General features: G+C 43.6%; 1 protein-coding gene across 1 annotated transcript; it reads left to right on the top strand.

Annotated features, from left to right (window-relative positions):
• The first annotated feature begins 1,973 nt into the window (after window positions 1-1,973).
• On the top strand, window positions 1,974-20,388 carry LOC137159590 (astacin-like metalloendopeptidase). The gene is made up of 11 exons (XM_067558082.1): window positions 1,974-2,219; window positions 7,001-7,025; window positions 8,512-8,649; window positions 9,801-9,918; window positions 10,207-10,385; window positions 13,322-13,403; window positions 15,967-16,094; window positions 16,372-16,487; window positions 17,601-17,826; window positions 19,862-19,980; window positions 20,359-20,388. Exons 1-11 carry the CDS (start codon window positions 1,974-1,976, stop codon window positions 20,386-20,388), a joined length of 1,407 nt encoding a protein of 468 aa, XP_067414183.1.
• Window positions 20,389-20,995: the final 607 nt, after the last annotated feature.

Here is a 20,995-nt window from a genome sequence, read left to right as displayed (position 1 = left end):
CAGGTTGAGACTGCTCATAAATGAGCAGAAGTCCACACTAACCCCAGTGCAACACATAGAATTCATTGGGGCCACCCTTCCCAGGCCAGAGCCTTCCTGCCTCAGCCATGTTTCGAGGCGATGGTATCTATCATCTCCCAGATGCACCAATGCCCCACAACAACAGCCAGGCACTGCCTACAGTTGTTAGGCCACATGGCAGCCTACACGTATGTAGTGAGACTACCTCACCGGAGACTCAGACCGCTCCAGGCATGGCTGGCCTCAGTATATGTCCGAGTGGACATCCATTGCATCAGGTGGTCACACTTCCCCTGCCCATCCTAGCCTCCCTAAGCTGGTGGCGGACTCCCAGGGCAATGATGAAGGGCGTACCATTCAGGGAACTGGTTCTGTCGGTCACACTAATCTCCAACGCTTCAGGTGTAGGATGAGGAGCCCATATCAGCGCCAATTTAGACACTCAGGTCCTCTGGTCGGGGGAGGAGAGGCGCCTGCACATCAGTGTGAAGGAGCTGAAGGCCATTCATCTGGTGTGCAGGGTGTTCCTCCGATTCCTGACAGGCAGAATGGTGCAGGTGCTGACGGATAACACTGCAGCCATGTTTTACATAAACAGGCAGGGGGGAGCACGCTCCTCAGCCCTCTGCAAGGAAGCTATCCCTCTGTGGGACTTTGCCATGAGGCACGATTTCCACTTAACTGCCTCTCACCTCCCGGGAGTGAGGAACGACGAGGCGGATCGCCTCAGCAGGTTGTTTCTACCCCGCCACGACTGGTCGTTGGACCCGGAGGTGGTGGCTATGATCTTCCAGAAGTGGGGTGTTCCCTGACTGGACCTATTCGCGTCGACCTGGAACATGAAGTGCCCGAGGTTCTGCTCACTCCAGGGTCACAAGACTGGGTCGATTTCCGATGCGTTCCTTATCGACTGGACTGGGACCCTCATGTACGCGTTCCTGCCCATTCCTCTCCTGCCCAAGGTCCTGCTGAAAATAAAGAGGAACAGGGCGGACATTATACGCATCGCTCCGGCCTGGCCGAGACAGCGCTGGTTCAGCACGCTGCTGGACCTTTCGATTGCCCCACCCCTGGAGCTCCCGAGGCGACACGACCTTCTCTCCCAGGGCCATGGTCGTCTGTTGCCCCCAGACCTGGACTCCCTGCACCTCATGTCCTGGAGGCTCTGTGGCTGACGGAGGGAGAGAGAGCCTGCTCGGTGCAGGTCCAACAAGTCCTGCTTGGCAGTAGGAAACCTTCCACGCAGGTCGTGTACCAGGCTAAATGGAAATGGTTTACCTCTTGGGTGGAGTCCCGGGGCATCCCGTCCAGCCTTTCGCCTGTACAGGCGATCCTGGAGTACCTGCTTCAGCTAAAGCTCCAGGGTCTGACGCTGGCCTCGCTGAAGGTTCACCTGGTGGCCATTTTGGCCTTCCATCAGCCGCTAGAGGGGAGATCCCTGTTCTCCCATCCCATGTCAGTCAGGTTCCTCAAGGGGGTAGAGAGGCTTTATCCGCAGGTCTGGGACCTGGTGCCTCCCTGGGATCTCAACCTGGTCCTCTCAAGACTCACGGGGCCCCCCTTTGAACCCAAGGCTTCATGCCCCCTGCTCATGTTTTCATGGAAGGTAGCCTTCCTGTTGGCCATTACCTCAGCTAGGAGGGTCTCCAAGATTAGGGCCTTGACCTCGGAGCCCCCTTATACAGTGTTCTATAAGGATAAGGTGCAGTTGAGGCTGCATCCAGCTTTCCTGCCCAAGGTGGTTTCCCAATTTCATTGTAATCAAGATATTTTTCTCCCCATGTTTTTTCCCAAACCGCATGGTTCGGAGGAGGAGAGGAGATGGCATTCGCTGGACGGGAGACGAGCCATAGCCTTCTACATCGAGCGTACAAAGCTATTCCGGAAATCGACGCAGCTCTTCATTGCAGTGGCTAACCGGATGAAAGGCTGACCTGTCTCATCCAGCGCTCATGGATTACATCTTGCATCAAGTTCTGCTACGATCATGCGAGGTTGCCGCTTCCGGGACCCACCACAGTGCGCTCATCCAGAGCTCAAGTCTCATCTACGGCCTTCCTGGAGAGAGTGCCCCTGCAGGACATCTGCAAAACTGCAACCTGGTCATCGGTGCAGACCTTCATGTCCCACTACGCCATCGTTCAGCAGGCGAGAGAGGTCGTGGGATTTGGCAGAGCGGTGCCTCCTACCCTACTCCAGTAACTTCTACCCACAACCAAGGTATTGCTTGTTACTCACCTATAGTGGAATGGACATGAGCAAGCACTCGAAGAAGAAAACAAGGTTACTTACCAGTAACTGATGTTCTTCGAGATGTGTTGCCCATGTCCATTCCACAATTCACCCCCCATCCCCACTGCAGGAGTTGGCAGAAAGAAGGGACTGAGGGGGCATAGGGTCGGCAGTGCCTCATATACCGCAGCATGTGTGCGGGGCTCCAAGGGGCACCAGAGCTGGCCCTACAGGATCTACTAAGAGGAAAAAAGTTCCGGGAACTGTGCACGGAGGCGTGCACTCATCTACAGTGGAATGGACATGATCAACACATCTCGTGTTACTGGTAACCTTGTTTTTTTAGCAAAACAGCAAGAGTCCTGTGGCACCTTAAAGACTAACGCATTTATTTCGGCATAAGATTTCGTGGGCAGAAACCCACTTCGTCGGATGCATAGATCCTGATTCCCTATGGAGCTCAAACTGTTCTTGATGCAGAACTTTTTCTGCATGAAGCAGATCCTTCTCTACACCATGCAGGGCTGGATCATGGGTGATAAACATGACCTTTGCATTGGTGGGGGTCCCTTGTATTTTCCTTCAAACAACCTTAGTAACAGATCACATGGTGAGCCACTAGAGTGCAGTAGCAGATCATGTTTTCAGCTGTGATGTGCATGAATATATATGTAAATACAACTAAATAAAATTCTAACATTTGGAGTTTGAACCTTTGGTTTGGAACCTGAATGTTGTGGCCTCATAGAATCAGAGGAAGTAAAGACAGATTAATTCCATCTGGCCCATCCCCTGAAGGCCAGTGTATAGAAGCCACCAAGGCAGAAAAATACTCCCTGTGCAGCCAGTCACAAAAAACTCCACCAGTAACAAAGTATTCAATGTTTGCATCAGGCTATTAAATAACAATGAAATCCCCTTTAACCTACAGATGTGCACATTACTTCTAAGGATACTACAAACAAGGTAAAAATTGCTTCCCTGAATCTTCTGTGACAAACATTCCTGTGGGCAAAGTGAAAGGCAACGAATCTTTGGAACGTTCCAATTAGGGCAGAAAAATAAAAGCAGGTGAGTTTCACCTGACCTTGGGTATCTTCTGAATCCAGCTGGCTTGGGGCAGGAACCTCCTCCCTGCAATCTCCTCCAACCAGTCTCAGGCCCAATTACATCTAGTCATCTGCCATGCAGAGACCCCCATGGCCTCACGTTCTGGAATTCCATGGGCAACCAGTTAGCTCACCACCTTTATTGCCACCTTGGAAAGAAAAGACAACCAATTGGCCCACATCACTAAAATCGCTCCTGTGCCCTTTGCTGAGGACTGCCCACTGGGGATTTCCCTCTATCCCCATCGACTCTGGAGTGACACTTAGCCCAGAGTTTAAGGAATGGTAGTAGAGAAGTAGCTGTGGAGGAATTTCCTGGTCTCACTGTTACAGACAGGGGTGGTAAGTGACTGCTTTCTCCTCCAGAAGATGCTGCAGAGTAGAATTAAGCAGTGTGGGCCTGCCAGCTGTCTCCTGGAGAGACAGTTACGGGGACCATTTGCAGGACAAGACGGCTGAAGGTAAGAAAGGAGAACAGGATGTGTTGAGAAGACTGTGGGGGAGTTTCATTGGTTTTCTAATGCAGCCTGTGGAATCTGCTGTGGTCTGTGGTTTCTCTCTGAATTTCATTTTCAGTTCAAGACGCTGTATGAACTCAAACTCAGAACAAAACCCAAGTGTTGCTGAACCACCAGGCTGAGCATGCCAGAAACATTCACTAAAACCATGAGCACCATGATCATTGGCTTTCACACAGCCCCTTTTTAAACCATCAGTGGATTTATAATTGTATTAATGAAGCCACTTTAACAAGTTGTGGTCTGAAACCAATGTAAATTTATCTCCCTACAGATACACAACACCTAGTCATTGTTCCTCTACCATAATGTTGACTATCTGCCTGAGAAGCAATGTCTGTGTAAAGTTCACTATGGGGTGTAGATGCACAGGACAATTATTTGGTTTAACCCTGCATCCAGCACTAAGTTCACATTATCTACCTGTCACCAGAAATTTCAGGGACAGTTGAACCAGACATTTGGCAAAGTGTTTTTGTGGTCATTTCACAAATGATTTATGCCTTATGTGATCTATGAATCATTAAGCCGGTAAACTGGAGGGTGAAATGCGCATGTCCAGTTTGCCCAGAAGCCAGTGGGAACTGTAACACACTCATTCCAGGATGGCATTGACTGTGTCTGCCTTCTTATTGTCTGACTAATAAGGTGGCCTATGCTCTTGCTTCAGACCTGGAGTAATAAGAATGTTGAGACCTGTCATGACGGTGATAAGGAGGAACTAATAAAACTCTGTGTTTAATTTTGTTGGGATTTCGCATGAGTTGCTTGGTGACACTTCTCCTGTAGCTGGTTTTTTGGAATGTTAAGCTGGGAAACTTCACTAATGTTTATTGCAGGAATTTATACTCCAAATTCCTAGCATAACTAACCCCTCTAGGATAGCTCCTAGCTCAGCTACAACTGTGTTGGTGGCCTGCAATAACCAGCCCAAGCCTCAAGGTGGATGGTGGGGAGTCTGAGGAGCGTGGTGAGTCTCCACTGGGTCCTTATCAGAAACCTGTCTTTGTAGGAATCCTTTGTGTAGACAAAACCTAAGAACCTAGCTATTGCTCTCAGGGTTGTGAACAGGTGTAGGCTCTGGCGTTCCCTTCCAGAATGAATAATTTATGTTAGGTCTGACAGGCCCCTGCTCACAGAAGAACAGGTCTAAATAGGAAAGGAATTAAACTGATTCCAGTTTCATAAGGACAAATAAAATTCCAATATTTTAGATAATAGAGAAACTTATTGCAATCACATTAGAGTTACTAAGAAGGAACAATGATAATACTTATGTCAGATCTAGGACAATGTGGTTAATAAAAGAGTCAGGGAACAATAGAGAGAAGAGAGAGGGAGGGAAAGAGAATTTAAACTGCAGTGGTGTAGTCACATTGCTTGGGCATGTAATGAAACCCAGCCCTTAAAATTATTATACCTGAATATTAAAGCAGATTGCTACAAACAGACAGATGGTACCAGAAAGAAATTCACTTCTGAGAGATGCTTCTCCATGCTGTACTAGACTAGCAGGTGACATGAGACTTTGGGTCACTGATTAGCCTGGAGATGTATCTGATTCTTTTTAGCTGCCAATTAATTCACGATGTAACTCCCTTGACTTCAGTGATGAATCTGATACATGGTCTGCAACTAGAGTCAATAAAGGGCTATGAATTGCATTCCACAGAATGACTGTTGAAAATTCCATGGCAGAACTTCAAAGGCCCCCTCCAGCCTTCCTTGATGCACACCCAGATGTGTGACCCATATCCACACTCTACATGGTGGTCTATCTTGTTTCCCATGTTTTTGTCATTTAATAGCTTTTGCTGCTGGCTCCCCTAGTCATTTTGTGCTGTGCAGCTGCAGAAATGTGATCCTGTGACTCTGGCTCCCTCTACCTCCCTTCTGAATTTGATCTGCCGCATGCAGATAGCATGGAGGGTGGTTCTGGGCTTTACAGCCTCTTGGGAGGCTCACCAACTACCAATGTAGCAAACTGAGGAGTGCTTCCGTACAGGTAGATGTCTACAGCTCTGGTTTCTTTGTGTTGGCCCCTCAGTGTTTTATTATGTATTATATGGAAAATGCCACAGCATAGGTAATTTTAAACCCCCCAGAAATCTGTGAATAGGGTTAATGATATTTTAGTAAGTTTCAAAGCACAATGTAAAGAAGCTATTGCAAATACACAAATAGAAAAGTATCTAGATTTGTTCTCACTTCAAGGGGAGTTTGCCTGGCAGGACCAGCTCATTCCCCTACTTGAAAATAACCTGCCAAGGTGAAGGGAAACAATATGAGATTCTCCTCACAGTGCTCCCTCTGAATTCTTCTCTGAAGGGCAGTCAGAGGTGGAGTTTGCCCTGGTGCAGAAGAAGGCAGGGATCTGGCCCACAAAACTAGAAGATCTGGAGTATTGGACTCTTTGTGGAGGGGCTCTGGACCCCCTGTGGTTCTGTCCCAACTCCCTGACAGCATGGCTCCAATTCTGTTTGCATGGGAGAGGGAGCAATGTCCATGCCCCGTAAGGCAAGCCCACTGCCCCTCACCACTCATATCCCCAGACCCTGCACTGGTGGTGAGAGAATGCTGTGGCAGCTCATGGGATCCTCACAAAGTTAAATATGAGTCATCTAAAGATGACTTTATTTTCTTTCTTATTGCGCCAGTTCCTCTGTTTTCTAAAGATAAATAAATATGAAATGACAATCTGGCAACTCTGCAAATTCCTGCAGCTTGTTTATTCTGTGAAAATACATCATGTTATCTAATTTTGCTATATTTATTAAAAGCAGCAGTTTTCTTATACAAACATTTTTCAAGTAAACTAGCTGGGGCTTTGGGAACAGAGCTCCAGTGCAGAGAGGACTTGCTCAGAAATTTGAGGATGAACCTTATTCCATTGTCATCTGTTTTAGCATTTCTCTTTAGTTTTGCACTAGGTAAACCTGTCCAGGTGTGTTCATGCTGCCATAGAAGTTTAGACTTTTCATCTCTGCTGATTAACCTGTCAGTCTGTCTGAAAACAAGTTATCATCTTTCAGTGTAGCACAGTCTGTTGTGATTCTACCTGATAAAAATTTTCTTCTGATGACATGTGTACATTCTAAAATATATCATTTCCTTTTGCAGGTAGCCACAAGAAATAATGACACAGGTGAGTTTGATTTTAACTATTCTACAGTTTAATCTGGGTTCTTAGGGATAAGCTTATCTTTTTTATTCCATAAACTTAAGTACTTCAGGCCTGATTTTTCACTCTGTTACACAAGTTTTATATTAGCATAACTCCTATTACTTCAAAAGAGCTATCAATGATTTACAGTGCTGTAACTGAAAGGACAATAGGACACATAGGCTGACATTTTCAGACCTGGATGCCTAAAGTTAAGCTTCTAAATCCATATAGGTACCTAAATATAAGTGATGGTGGAGATTTTCCAACATGATGAATCACACCTACAGATCCCATTGACATCAATGGGAGCTGGAGTTGCTCAAGACCTCTGCAGGTTAGGCTACTACTATAATTTCAGTCTAAATTTAGGGACTCAGGCTTAAAAAATGTGGCCATACATTTTTTTATCACTTCAAAAATAATCCTGTGTTAGTACCTAATGGTAGACCCCAGAAAACAAATCCTATTGTCTCTTTAGTACTCACATTAACTTGATGATTTATGTTGGCGTGATAAGGAAATCATGCAGTTACTGAATAATTATCACATGGAATGCTATTTTGCCAAAAATAAGATCAATATAAGAAGAGAGCAAAATCCCCTCCTGAGTGCCTGACAGTGAGCCAAATTCAGTCTTGATGCTCAGCTCCCTTCAACATCAGAAGCAGATGTGTCTGCTTATACCAGAGCTGAGTTTAGTCTATTGTGTTTACCCCCTTTACTCCTCTACCCACTATCCACACCTGGGGGTCACTCATTCACTTGTGCTGTCCCCTTTTATCTTTCACGTCTTTCCTATGTGACATCAGATCATTTCTTTGTCTGCATATGCAAAACTACACATGTACTTGGTGTAATAATCAATAGTTACTGCACATGAGAAACAACGGGATAGGAATAACACCAGAGATTTGGAAGTCAGACCTCACAAGTTAACCTGGAGACTAATTAGGGGCACACACTGACTAATCCCCTTAGAGACAGTAGTATCTATTGGACAGTTTAGCAAATCTTTCTGGATGTCAGTTATGACTTTTCTTTAAACTCTGCATGTTCTAATGAAGGAGAACAATGCCTTACATTTCTAAAGCTCCTTCCATGCTGAAGGGTCCCAAAGCTCCTTTAGCAAATGTATAAGCTGTCATTCACAGGACAGAATGTTATTGATTAAAAGAGTGCAGTGGCCTATGTATTAACATATTTTCTTCACTGGAAGTCAGGAAGGCCTGACCAGGCCCAGCGCATCATGATTTATATTCCACACAAACACATTGATGAATCCTTTTGCAGATTATTAGAAATAACCTCTTACTCATGGGATATTTTCTAAGACACAAAGGGCAGTTGGGTGCCTAATACCCACTGAAAGTTATGCGGAGTTGATTGCCAAATTCCCATTTGTGCTTTTGAAAAATCACTCTCTCCCCCATGTCTGCTATGTTCTTTCTTTTCTTTATCTGCCCAGAGAGTGATACAACTCTGCATGAGGGTGACATTGTCTTGCGAAGAAAACGCAGTGTCATAAACTGTGACAGCAGATGTTTCTGGCCCAAGTCCTGGGATGGGCTAGTCTACGTCCCAGTTAATGTTTCTACAGAGTTTTGTAAGTCACTTGTAAATTCACCCTGTGAAATTAGCATGGATCTTAATACCAAATTATGAGGATTATTTCACGGTATCTTTGTATCATGTGTCAAAAGTGATTTTAACCCAAGGCAGCCTTTATGGCTATTAGCCTTCCCATCAGCTGTTCCTAGGACAGTTTGGCTAGAACAGTATACAATTTAGTGAAAGGGATATTTAAAGGTATGGTTAACTGGAAGTATTTAGTTACATAAATACCAAAGGATTCATCCATACTAGTCTATATTTACTGACATTTAACAGCTATGGAACAAATAATTTACCTAATCTGTTACTTCAGTGACTGTTATATTAATTATTATTTTAGCAATTATTTAGTACTCACATAGAAGGAAGGACCTCATAAAGAGTCACACCAACAGTAAGGCCTGATTGTCCTCTCCATAGGAAATGGCGCAGAAGAGGAAAAGACAGAGGAAATCTCTATGAGGTTTTCCCTGGAGAGATTTCTTCCTAATATTTTTGCTGGGGTCAGTGGAAAGGATGATTTACTATAATTTTAAAGAAGGGGAAACTGAGGCATAAAGTTGTTGAGGGACAAATTTTGAAAAGTGGGCTATAATTGAGGTGGCCAACCTAGACCAAAAGTTTTAAATATAATTAAGCACTTAAAGTCATATTTAGGTACTGAATAAAAATTCTCTGATTTTCAGAAATGCTGAACACCTGCTGCTTCATGTGACTTCAGTGGGAGCTGCAGGTGTTCAGTATCTGTGATAAACAAGTTGCTTTTATTTAGATGCCTAAATATAGAGTCAGTGGTCTAACTTTACACACCTAAGACTGACTATTTTGGCCTTAAATCTCTCTGTTTTAATTTCTCCAACTGTTTAATGGAGATAATAATACTGCTCTACCTTCCTTTCATTGCCTCTGTAGTACTTTCATAATGCAAGGCAATATACATAAGGGATAAGCGTAATTATTATTACTACCGTTGGACGTCTAACCAGTTTGAAGATCCCTTACCCCTCTGCACGCTTGTCCAATTTGACTTCTGTGATAGGAAAATAACAACTAGGTGCAGGGATTTAGTGGAGTGGACTCATTTGTCACATGCCACATAATAACCAAAATATCATCATTATTTATTTCCCCTTTTCTTCCTAGCCATGGCAGAGAGGACTTGGATTGCTGAAGCCATGCAGGAGTTCACCACACTGACTTGTGTCCAGTTTATAAATCGCACAACAGAAACCAACTACATAAGCATTGTACCTGGGGAGAGGTCAGTTTCATCTATCCTAATTGTATTGTGACTGGAAGCATGGATAATTTCCAAACATCTTATTCCGTTTTCCTTCTTTCTTTCTTTCTTTCTTTCTTTCTTTGGATTTAAATAATCCCATCTGGTAACAAACTCCAGGAGCCTGAGATAAGAGAACGAGTTGCCAGACCTTCTACAATTTTTCATTTTTCTCTTTTTATTTGTATTGGTGGTTGATTACATTGCTTTTCAGCTATGGGACTATAGCTTGTTGCGTGTGGCATCTCTGTTATTGCATGTTCCTTTCAGCTGCTGGTCTCACTTTGGAAAGATCAAAGGTATGCAGCAGGTGGCCCTGATGAAAAACGGCTGCATGAGTAAAGGAGCAATTCAGCATGAAATGAACCATGCACTGGGTTTTTTACATGAACAGGCCCGGAGTGACCGGGACAACTACGTTAAGATCATGTGGGAATACATTATGGCAGGTATGTCCTCCAATATCAAGACACAATTTGTAGCTCCAGAGTCCAAGGGAGTAGTGTGAGGTGGTAGTGATGGTGATAATAATAATGCTTATCTAATTCTTTATGTCTTCAAAATGTTTGCCAAACATTACATAATAATGGATGGGACTGGGGAACAGAATACCAAATACTGACAAATTACTTCAGCAAACGTATTATTTTGATTCTTCCTTCTGAGACACATATTGAAATATATATGCCTTTCTCTCTGAGTGGGACATGATCACGTTTGCTTCATCGGACCCTAAAATAGTTTGCACCCCACATTTTCAGCCATTCCCACATCATCTTGAGTAAATTTCAATTGCATTGTCTTGTGCATAGATATCAGAGATGGTTTCTCCCAAAATATTGTAATTATTTGCTATTTATTTCATGCCATAGGGTTCTATGGTGCTTTACAGGGAAATATAAAGAGGTGCATGAGAGAAAGGGCTTAAAATCCAAAGTTTTACCAAAGATAGTGGACCTGGTTCTGATCTAATTTACATTCAGTTTACACTGGTGCAACCCCAGTGACTCAAATGTAGGTACTCCTGGTTTACATCAATGTAAGTGAGATCAGAATCAGGGCTCATAATGAAAGGACAACTGACCTGGATGCTATGCGGAGGACAAGGCTAATAAAAAGAAGGGATTTAGCCCTGGAGTTTCCCAGAGACAGTGAGAGATAAAAGCAGATGGCTTCACAGGTCTTTACAGTTATATTTTGTTTTACTCTTCTCTGGGTCATGAAAATGACAAAGAAGGACTTAGTATGCAGTGCTGTAGCCGTGTTATGTCGGTCCCAGGATATTAGAGAGTCAAGGTGGATTACGTAATATCTTTTATTGGACCAACATCTGTTGGTGAGAGAGACAAGCTTTCAAGCTACATACCTTTCCCAGACCTGAAGAAGAGCTCTGTGTAGCTCAAAAGTTTGTCTCTCTCACCAACTGAAGTTGGTCCAATAAAAGATATTACCTCACCCACCTGGTCTTTCTAAAGAAGGAGTCAGGGCTGATGGGGTTTGCAGAACGAGTGAGTTTTAAGGAGGGATTTGAATGCAGAGAGGGTGGATCAGGTCTAAAGGAGCAACAAGAATCAAAATTCAAAGATAAGAGTTGGAGAAAGAAACAAAGGGAGCAATGAGGTGGGAAGCAGGGACAGAGCAAAGTGCAGGAAGAAGGAATTGGGAAGATATAAGTTCTAGGTATCAGGGGGCCTATCTGGGGCCCTCAAGGGGAGGATAAAGACAAGGACACTCTTCCTTTCAAACTTCATAGCTTCTTCTCCTATAGCAACTATCCAAGTATTATTAGTATTAGTAGTTCCCCAAATGTACAAGATGCCGTACAAACAGAGGGAGAAGCTGTCCCTGCCCTGGACAGCTTACCATGTAAAAGGAAGAACAAACCAGTTGGTGAAAGGGGTACAACATATAAGCATAATGATCAGGGTGATGATTAGCGGTGTCTTTATAGTGCTGTTCTTTTTATTTTAAATTAACCCCAGAAACCCCTTCACCTAGCCATCATTAGCTGGCTAATTTCTAGTAGATCTAAGAATAGATGTTCTTTATGAGCCCAATCCTTTTCCCATGGACGTCAAAGGCCAAACTCCCATTGACTTCAGGAGTGCAGGATCATGCCCTGAGATCTTTTGCAACTTCCCAGCTCTCCCATCTCCTATTTTTTCCCAGGGTTTCAGTATTACTTTTTTTATTTAAACCCTACAGTTCACCTTGGAAGATTTCCCATTTCTTTGCTTTGACAACATATTGCCTGCGGTTTTGTTGCTTAGAAACTTGGCTTATTTTTCTCAGTCTTTTCTGAATACAAGATACTGTTCTGCTTCTTAGGGCAGAGCTTCTATTTTAGCTCTTTCTTCTTGCTCATAGTGGTGAGGTTCTGGGGCCCCAATTCAGCAAAGTACTACAGCAACAGCTTAACTCTAATCACATGCTTAAATGCATTGCTGAACACAGATGGACTTAAGCACATGCTTAAGTGTTTTACTGAGCTGGCACCTAGTTACTCTTTTCCCTCTGTCCATAAGACTGCCCAAATTATATGTTATTGTTTACATTTGTTTGTCACGTCAGTCAGCTAAAAAGAATGTGTTTTATCCGTAATACACTTCTTTTTTAGTTTTTCTCTGTAAATGTTGGTGGGAGATTCAGGGCAGGTTATCATGAGAGGAAGGATGATCTTGTGCTTGACAATGAAAGTGATCTGGGTTTTATTCCTGACTCTGCCACTGACTGCCTATGTGACCTTGAACGAGTCACTTAGCCAAATTATTTAAACTTGGGTGCCTGAAGTCAGTCACTGAAACCTCTGTTTAGGCACCTGAACAAATATCCTTATTTTAAAAGGTGCTGAACATCTTCAGCTCTATGAAGTCAATATAATGTGAATGCATATGGTAAACTTTACAATTTAAGAGACAATTTTGGCCGTAGCTATTCTGTGCCTCAATTATCCCACCTGTAAAATGGAATTACCCTTTTAAGTTAACGCATTCTAGAAGAGTAGCCATGTTAGTCTGTTTTCAGCAAAACAACGAGAGTTCTGTGGCACCTTAAAGACTAACAAATTTATTTGGGCATAAACTTTCATGGGCAGAAACCCACTTCATGCATCTGACAAATTGGGTGCATAATTCATGGGGATCAAAATCTGAAGTCCTTACTTGGCTCATAGGACCAGATTCAAAACCTATTGAATTTGATAGAAAGTCTCGCATGGCGTTAGATGGGCTTTGTGTCAGACCCATGCTCAGGACAAGATCTAATGGGAATAAGTGTAATATCAGTATTATAACAGCTCTGTGAGAACTGCAGTGTCACTTTAATCACTTTTTTTTCTTGTCCTGATCCTGTTTTATGGCTGAAATGTTGCTCTCATGCCTTACAGGGGAACAGGGGAACTTTGGGAAAGTGAATTCCAATAACCTGGGCCTTCCCTACGACTATTCCTCAGTGATGCACTATGGCACGTAAGTTGGCGTCTGGGGCGTCCTTTCATAAAAGCAAGCAGAGTTCAAATCTCCTATTCAAACTTAGAAGATAGAATTGCTGTTTCTAGGGAATGGCTTTGTCTATTCACTTAAGGCAGAGGTTCCCAAACTGTGCAGTGACCCCTCCAGGGCAGGTGTGGAGGAATGTTTGTGAGGGAATGAAGCAGGGACTGGGCCAGCGTCACCCAGCCCTGTTCTGCCCCCATCTCCGCTGCAGCCCCACCCCTAGCTGCAGCCCCAGCCTTGACTCCTGGCCCCACACCTGGCCCTGCAGCTCCAGCCATGGCCCTGACTCCGGCTCTGGAGATGCAGCTCTGGCTGTGACCCCAGGCCCTGGTCCCACTCTTGGCCTCCCCAGGTCCTGGCTAGCCCTGGCCCTCACAGCCTAGCTCCAGGGCTGCAGCTCCGGCCCCAGCTCCACCTCCTGCCTTAGCCCCAGCAGCAATTCAGGCCCCACTTCATGGCCTCAATTGTGGCCACCAACTGTGGCTCTGGTCCCACTCACGATTGCAGCTCCTGGTGGCAGGGGTGTGTGTGTGTGAAGACCAGGTAAGGGGGGCCGCAACCCAAAAAGTTTGGGAACCACTCACTGACTTAATGAGTGAAAGATGTAAATTCCATCTTGAGGAGACACACCCGCACTAGCTCTGAATGAGCTAGCATGCTAAAAAAAGAAATATAGCCATGGCGGCATGAGCTAGGAGAGGGGCTAGCTGCCCTGGGCACAGTCCTGTCAGAGACTCTCGGCATGTACTTGGGTGGCTAGCCCTCCCACTGCTGTGGCTACACTAATTTTAGTGCACTAACTTGATCAGATGTCGTACGTCTCCTCAAGCTGGAATTTACGCCTCCAATTTGAAGTGTAGAACACACATGGCTAAGAGAATCTCTACCTACTGTCAGATTTAGCCCTGGCAAAGGTAAAGAGGAATAGGGCTGGAAGAGAAATACCATGGAGTAACATGTCATGTAATGAACTAAATTAACTTTATTGAATTAACATAAACCTTATTAGATTAAATGTTACATCTTTGGAATTCATTGTATTAAAAATGCAAATCTTTATGTACTATGGTGGGATTATGTGAAACTTCAAAGGACTTTTTGGCACACAGTGTGTATAGTGGATTTCTTAGGAAATAACTGGGGTGTAGGGAATGCAATTTTTCCCCTGAAAAGCCAACCTTTGAAGCTACTCCCTGGAGAGGTTTGCATATACTAGTTCAAACTAGATTCTCCAAGCTCCAACCAAGAATGGACTCTGGGATAAATAACCTGGTTTAGACTGACTCAGCCTTGTTCCTGATCCAACAAATCCTGGTCTAGCGATGTCAACAGTCCCTAGGGTAGGTTTGGAAGGACTGGGCCTATTGAAGCCACATAAGACCGTGTGCTTGTTCTGAGCTAAAGCTGTGATGAACTTGCAGCCACAAGGAGTCCCTTGAGGTGGAGGATGAAGGACTACTCCTGCCAGAATCCATGTTAGAGTGAACTCTGGTAAACTTCTTAGTATGCGTGTAGGTTCTTTTATTTTCTCTGTAGTGCTTTTTACCTTATGAATAAAGCAGGTGTGCAGAGAAAGTGCTGTGTGGTAGTGGATAGCTGTAGCAATTGTTATCTGTCTCTGAAGAGAAAGCAAGCAAGAAAGAAAGGCAACCTGTGTGTGCTGGAAAATACACAGGACAGGGAATGTGCAACTTGGAAATACCCTAGTCAGAAGGGAGATAGAAGGAAAAGACAACAGCTGGGGAGCAGGAAGCCTAAGACTGGGTTCCCTTGGTGGATCACTCAGGGGGAATACAGGTGCCATTGCCCTGAACTGTGACACCTTACAGTAGAGGCCTATATATGGCCACACCTCCAGATCTGTCACTGTCAAGTCTGTCTTCTAAGCCACCCTTTGCAGTGTTCTCAGAGCAGAGCTAGTAATGAGATCACTGATTCACTTATGCAACAGTGCTTAGAAAGACAAGGAGGATACATCTTACATCCTGAGGATGTTGTGTACTGCCTTGTGAAAATTGTGTGTTATTTTGGCTCATGGTTTAATGCTATATTTTAGCCTTTAACACATAAACTTGTGGCAGGCACCTTGCCCCACATTTCCACTAACAGGCAGCAAATTTCTGAGCGTTTTCCCAAAGCAAACCAGTAATTAAGATAAAGAAAGCTTGTCTAGCTAGAAGCAGAAGACAAGTAGCAGTTTCAAATATTCAAAGAATCAGGAGCTGAAACCGTAACCCTGCTCATCAGAGCATTCTGGTTGAGACACAGCGTTCACTCTGTAATGAAAGGTTTGGTAGGAGTCATCTCCCAAACAATACATTCTCCCCCTGTTTTTCTTGCTCAGTGTTGCTGGACACAAAGTTGCCGCCTCAGTGTTCTTCCTGAGAGATCTGTGAAGGCTCTTTGCTTGCCCTTTTCTAGTTATTTAATCTCTTCAAAATCTTAGGCAAGTGTTACTTGGAATATTTTTCACAATACAAATGCATCACTTGAAGGGGAATTTGACTTAGAAACATGATTTTCCCTGCTTCTGCAGATACGACTTCTCTAACACCTCTGGGAAAGCAACTATTGTACCGGTTCCTGATCCCTCTGTACCCATCGGACAGAGAGGGGGACTGAGTAATCTTGACGTGGCTAAAATCAACAAGCTCTATAGCTGCAGTAAGTGCTCCACAGACTGTGTACTGTAATGTTAATTAAGAAACATTATGATAGCTGTTAATCTCCTTCTAGCTTATTGTACTAGCTCTATTATTTTGCTGAGTTATTTAATGCTTTTAGTAGATGAGCACTGACATTTCTGAACATGACAATTAATTTCTCTTTTATAAATTTGGCAGACATTAATGAATGGAGATAGCTATGACTGCATTTTCCCTTGAAGAAGATTTCTCTGCAGCTTTCATTTTCTTTACCCTTGTTTTCTTTTGTTCTTCAGATTGCTGTAGCAATGTGCTGCATAAACCTAAGGACACCTTCTCATCTGCTAATTACCCATCCTCATACCCAGACAACAGCAACTGTCTGTGGCTCATTCGCATCCCACAGCATAAGGTGATTTTTGTTAGGAAAAAGGAGGTTTGAATAGGTGTTAATAATATATGGCATTATTTATCAGATTGCTATTGTAGATCATAATTATAATAGTATTATGTATCAAATATTATTTAACTGTGAGGATGATTCACCATTGGAACAAACTACAAGGGAAGTGGTGGAGTCTCCATTTCTAGATGTCTTTATATCAAGAAGATATAAATATACATTTTAGCCAAACACAAGTTATTGGGCTCAGTACCTGTGTAACTGGGTGAAATTTAATGGCCTTTGATATATGGGGAATCAGACTAGATAATCTAATGGTCCCTTCTGACCTTAAAATCTATGAGAATGTATCACTTTCTGATGTACTTGTTAATAACTTAACCCTTTTGGGGGCTGATTCTGCTCTCCTATATATGTCAGTTTTATAGTGGTGTAACTCTATTGATCTTGGTGGAATTACTCCTGATTTACACCAGTGTAAATGAGCTCTGAATCAAGTTCTAGGTGCAAAGATTTGCTGCTTTCCAGGGTTTTCCTCTGCCCACTGTGGGGAGCGGTTGCAGGGAGAGGGGGATATCTCTGGCTGCTGGGAGGTGGAACCTGGCTGGGATTCTCACGAGAGTCCAGTCCCTCATTTTCCTTTTTTCTCCTGTACTTGGTCTTGCTGTTCTAGTTAACTCAGGAAGCTTCAGGTGCAGGTAGCATAGAGAAGAGGCTGGGGACATGAGAATGGGGACCGAAGCAGCACTGGCAAGGTGAAGAGCTGGCTGGAAGCTAATGAAAGGGAGGCAAAGAGCAGGAGAGTCTTTATGGTAGCGTTCATTACTGAGGATAGCTAGGAGAGGATCAGAGAGATGGAAGAGGCACCACTGAAGAGAAGGGAGGGTAAAGAAAGAGTAAGAAGGAGGGCTGGAGGCAGGTCTCCTGATGACAGGAAGGGAGAGCTCTCCTGAGGAAGGACAATATAAGGAGTTCAGGATTTCAACCAAGATCCTCTTCAAAAAACAGATTCACACTGAAATCCACACAGAGATAGGAGACATAGTTCAGGGTCAAATAAGGATGGAAAAGAGTAAGAGTCAGGAAAGTTTTGAAGTGTTTAATTTTCTTGTTCCTCTTCAGGTTTTCCTGCAGTTTGAGGCTTTTGATCTTCAGCCTTCCCCAGACTGTACCTCTGACTACATCCGAATTTATGATGGAAGCAGCAAGAATTCCAGTGTCTTATTGGACAAGTTGTGCGGGATGGGGCCATTACCCTCATTGGTGGCTTCTAGAAACTTGATGCTTGTAGAGTTCGTGAGTGATAAGGCTACTGCAGCAACAGGTTTCCAAGCCTCCTATAGCCATGGTGCGGACAGCTCCTCATTTACAGAGCTTGGTGAAATTTCTAAATTTTGCTTAGCAAATATTTATGTGCAAAACTGAACATTCTGTGGAGTTTTGCAAAAATGTGTTCTCCCCCACCCCCGCTGGAATTTTTGGTGGTAAACCCCTTTTTCCATGTTGTCCCTTCCATCATCCATAAGAACTGTTCAAAGCCAGCAGCTTGTGGAGCTGGGAATGAAGGGAAAAAAATGAAAAATAGCACCCTACATGGCCCTCACACCAATAGCTCTCAGGTCCCATTCATTCTCCTGGATGAGGCTGAGGAAGCCTTGTTAGACTAGTTGAGCTCATTACAGCTACTTGTTTAAACAAAGTTAATTGAGCAGTAGGAGCTGCTGGCCATGAAGTGAAAAGTGGCTGCAGAACACTCCAGTAGCCATCTGGACATCTATGCAATTTTAGATTTCATGAATGACAAGGCAGAAAGTAGGAACCCCATATAAAGTATTTTTCACCATTTTGGGCGATGAGGATGACGGGAAAAGGGGATGGCTTGGGTCTACAAGTTCCAGACCTATCATTTTCCAGCTTAGTGCAAGCCAGTTTATCTGTAGACTTACCCTCTTGGGAGGTTTGGGATCACCGCACAACCTAAGCAGGATAGGGCCCTGTTAGTATTTGGATGGGGGAGACTGCTGAGAAACATCCAGATGCGACAGAAAGTGGTTTTGGTGGTTCAGTAGGTGGCCAGGTGACCCCCACGTCAATGATCCGGCTTGATGCTAGAAGTACTGTGCTGTAGAGAAGAATTCTGTCAAAGAAGACATAAAACTGAGGTCCTGGCCACGTGTGGTTATTGAATGTCCTATGGCACTTTACCAAAGACGGGATACTAATCTCCTTGTCTTGACAAGTTTAAGTGGAAGTAATTACATGCTGCCTACTTAAACTTTTCTTGGATTTTCCATTGGCTCTGGTTATTTTTCACTTGCTGAATTCAAAGCTGCTCTAATATTGCTGTCTGCAGTTGGGAGCCTGCCAGCTTCACTCCAGAGGTTGCTGCATTTTGGGGGCAGCAGCGGGGGAAATGAACTGCTTGCTGGCTATAGTTTCTCTGTCATTAATGAAGTGCTTTGGAACAAAAGGCAGCAAATACAAGTAAGATAATTACGAGTTATTATTACTTCACCTCCAAAATGTAACTTTTGTTTTTATAGGAAAAAATGGAGGACATCTCAATGTTAGACTTTTCACAAAAGGAAAACGTATTTTATTTACCACAGTAGCCAGCAGTTTGTTCCCCCCTCCCCCACTTGTCTCCCATTTTTGTCTCTCCCTTGCTGTGGGGCTATGATATTAGGTAAAATCAAATTTTACCTCATAGCTGACTCTTTAGCTACTTTCTTGGGGGCTGATCCTGCTATTGGAGCTGCACAGCTACTTTATAGAAAATTATTAACTCTCCACATGAAATAAGTGCTCCTGAAAGCTCATTTCCTTTTTACTGGCTATACAAATCTATAGAAAACTATTTCAGCCACTTTTTTTTTTCTAAACTGGTTTACTGGAACAAGATACTATCTATCAATCTATCACAAGCCTGGTTTCAGAATCACAAGGAATTCAGAGAGTGCTTGAAGGGGGAGAGTGCTCTGTAACTAGAAATGTGTCATATTTGCACTTCTGCTCTCTGCTGGTTGAAGAAACAAAACAAATTGGAAAAAAGTGGGGAGGGGCTTGTTGGGAAAGTGTCAGGGAGGAAGGTGTGGGGCAAATCCTTCCTTTTCCACATTAAAGTTATTTAAATTCAGATTTTTATGCAGTTGCCCCTCTTCTCCAGAGGAGAACCAACAACATGCTATAAACTCTGTCAACACAACTGGAAGCACAGATGCTGGCTATAGAAACAAACTGGTTCAATAGGAGACTTTCAGGGGATACATTTCCTCTCAGCTCTCGAATAGAATACAGAGGCACATCAGTAGGAGCCTTTCTTCCTGCTCACAATCTATTATTAAGCTCATGAACATTATCTGTGTGGTTTCTTTTCTTCTCAGTGAAATGTGGAAGCACTTTGACAGCCACAAGTGGGGTGATCACCTCGCCGAATTACCCCAGCAAGTATCCCAAAAACCAGGACTGCTTCTGGATTATCAGTGCTCCAGCACATTGCAAGGTAAGGTGTTGATGGATTATTCTGGTGGCTCCAGAAATGCCTTCTGACTGGTTCTCTTTGCGGTACAGAAGCCAACTGTTCTACTGCATTTTAAGAAGCAGCAGCATCTTCTCGAAGAATGAAATTTACCCTTATGCAGAAGACTAGCATGAGCCCTACGCACCATGTAAATCCAATCTAAGCCCTCAGAATAAAGATTTCAGTAGGTGCCTTCGGCATTATGTGATAGTTAAAGATCCATTTGGACCTTGAATGTGAATTTTTTGTGACGGTGTCTCATAAGTGGTAAATTTAGCTGAAAATAGTCTCTAGGGCTCTGCCTATACTACGAGCTACAGCTGTGATTCCCCCTTGCTCCTGTACACATATTTGCAATAGCTCTTTTTGAACGAGCATGAACATGAATAGCAGCAAAACTCTGGTTTCATAGGGGTACATATTCAGAACAGCTAAGCCTTGCCTGCACTGCTATTTATACTCCTGCTCTATGAAAGCTAGTACAAGTATGTGTATGGAAGCAGAGGAATCACATCCCTAGCCCAAACTGTACACATTGCCTAGGTGACGCAGTGCCCACCAAAATCAGTGAGAGCCAAGAAGCTGAAATGCAACACTGGTGTTCTGAATATTTACTCCTGGCTGTAACTGATGCCGTACTGCCAAAGAAAGTGAAATTAATCATGTCTCAATACAGGAGATTAACCAGATGACCTACTAGTGTTCCCCACCCTCCAAAACCAAATGCTTTTTGAATTCAAATAATTTTATAATAGTAAAATTTACATTACAGTAGCCCTTAAGGGCCAGCCAAAATCAGGGCCCCATCCTCCTGTACACATGGTAAGTCTCTGCCCTGAAAAATTTATAATCTAAATAGACAAGACAATGGGTAAGGGAAAGCATAATATGCAAGCAGAAGGTTCTTGTTGTATTTTCTATAGATCTCTCTAACAATGGTCTCCTTTGAGCTGGAAGACATTAATGACTGTAAGTATGATTATTTGCTTATTCATGA

Source organism: Emydura macquarii, unplaced genomic scaffold (genome assembly GCF_026122565.2).
Source record: "Emydura macquarii macquarii isolate MOO-44397 ecotype Brisbane River unplaced genomic scaffold, CSIRO-AGI_Emac_v2 contig_1876, whole genome shotgun sequence".
In the NCBI taxonomy this organism is placed as follows: domain Eukaryota; kingdom Metazoa; phylum Chordata; order Testudines; family Chelidae; genus Emydura; species Emydura macquarii.
Note: the sequence above shows the minus strand (reverse complement) of the source record. Positions and strands in the feature narration are given on the sequence as shown.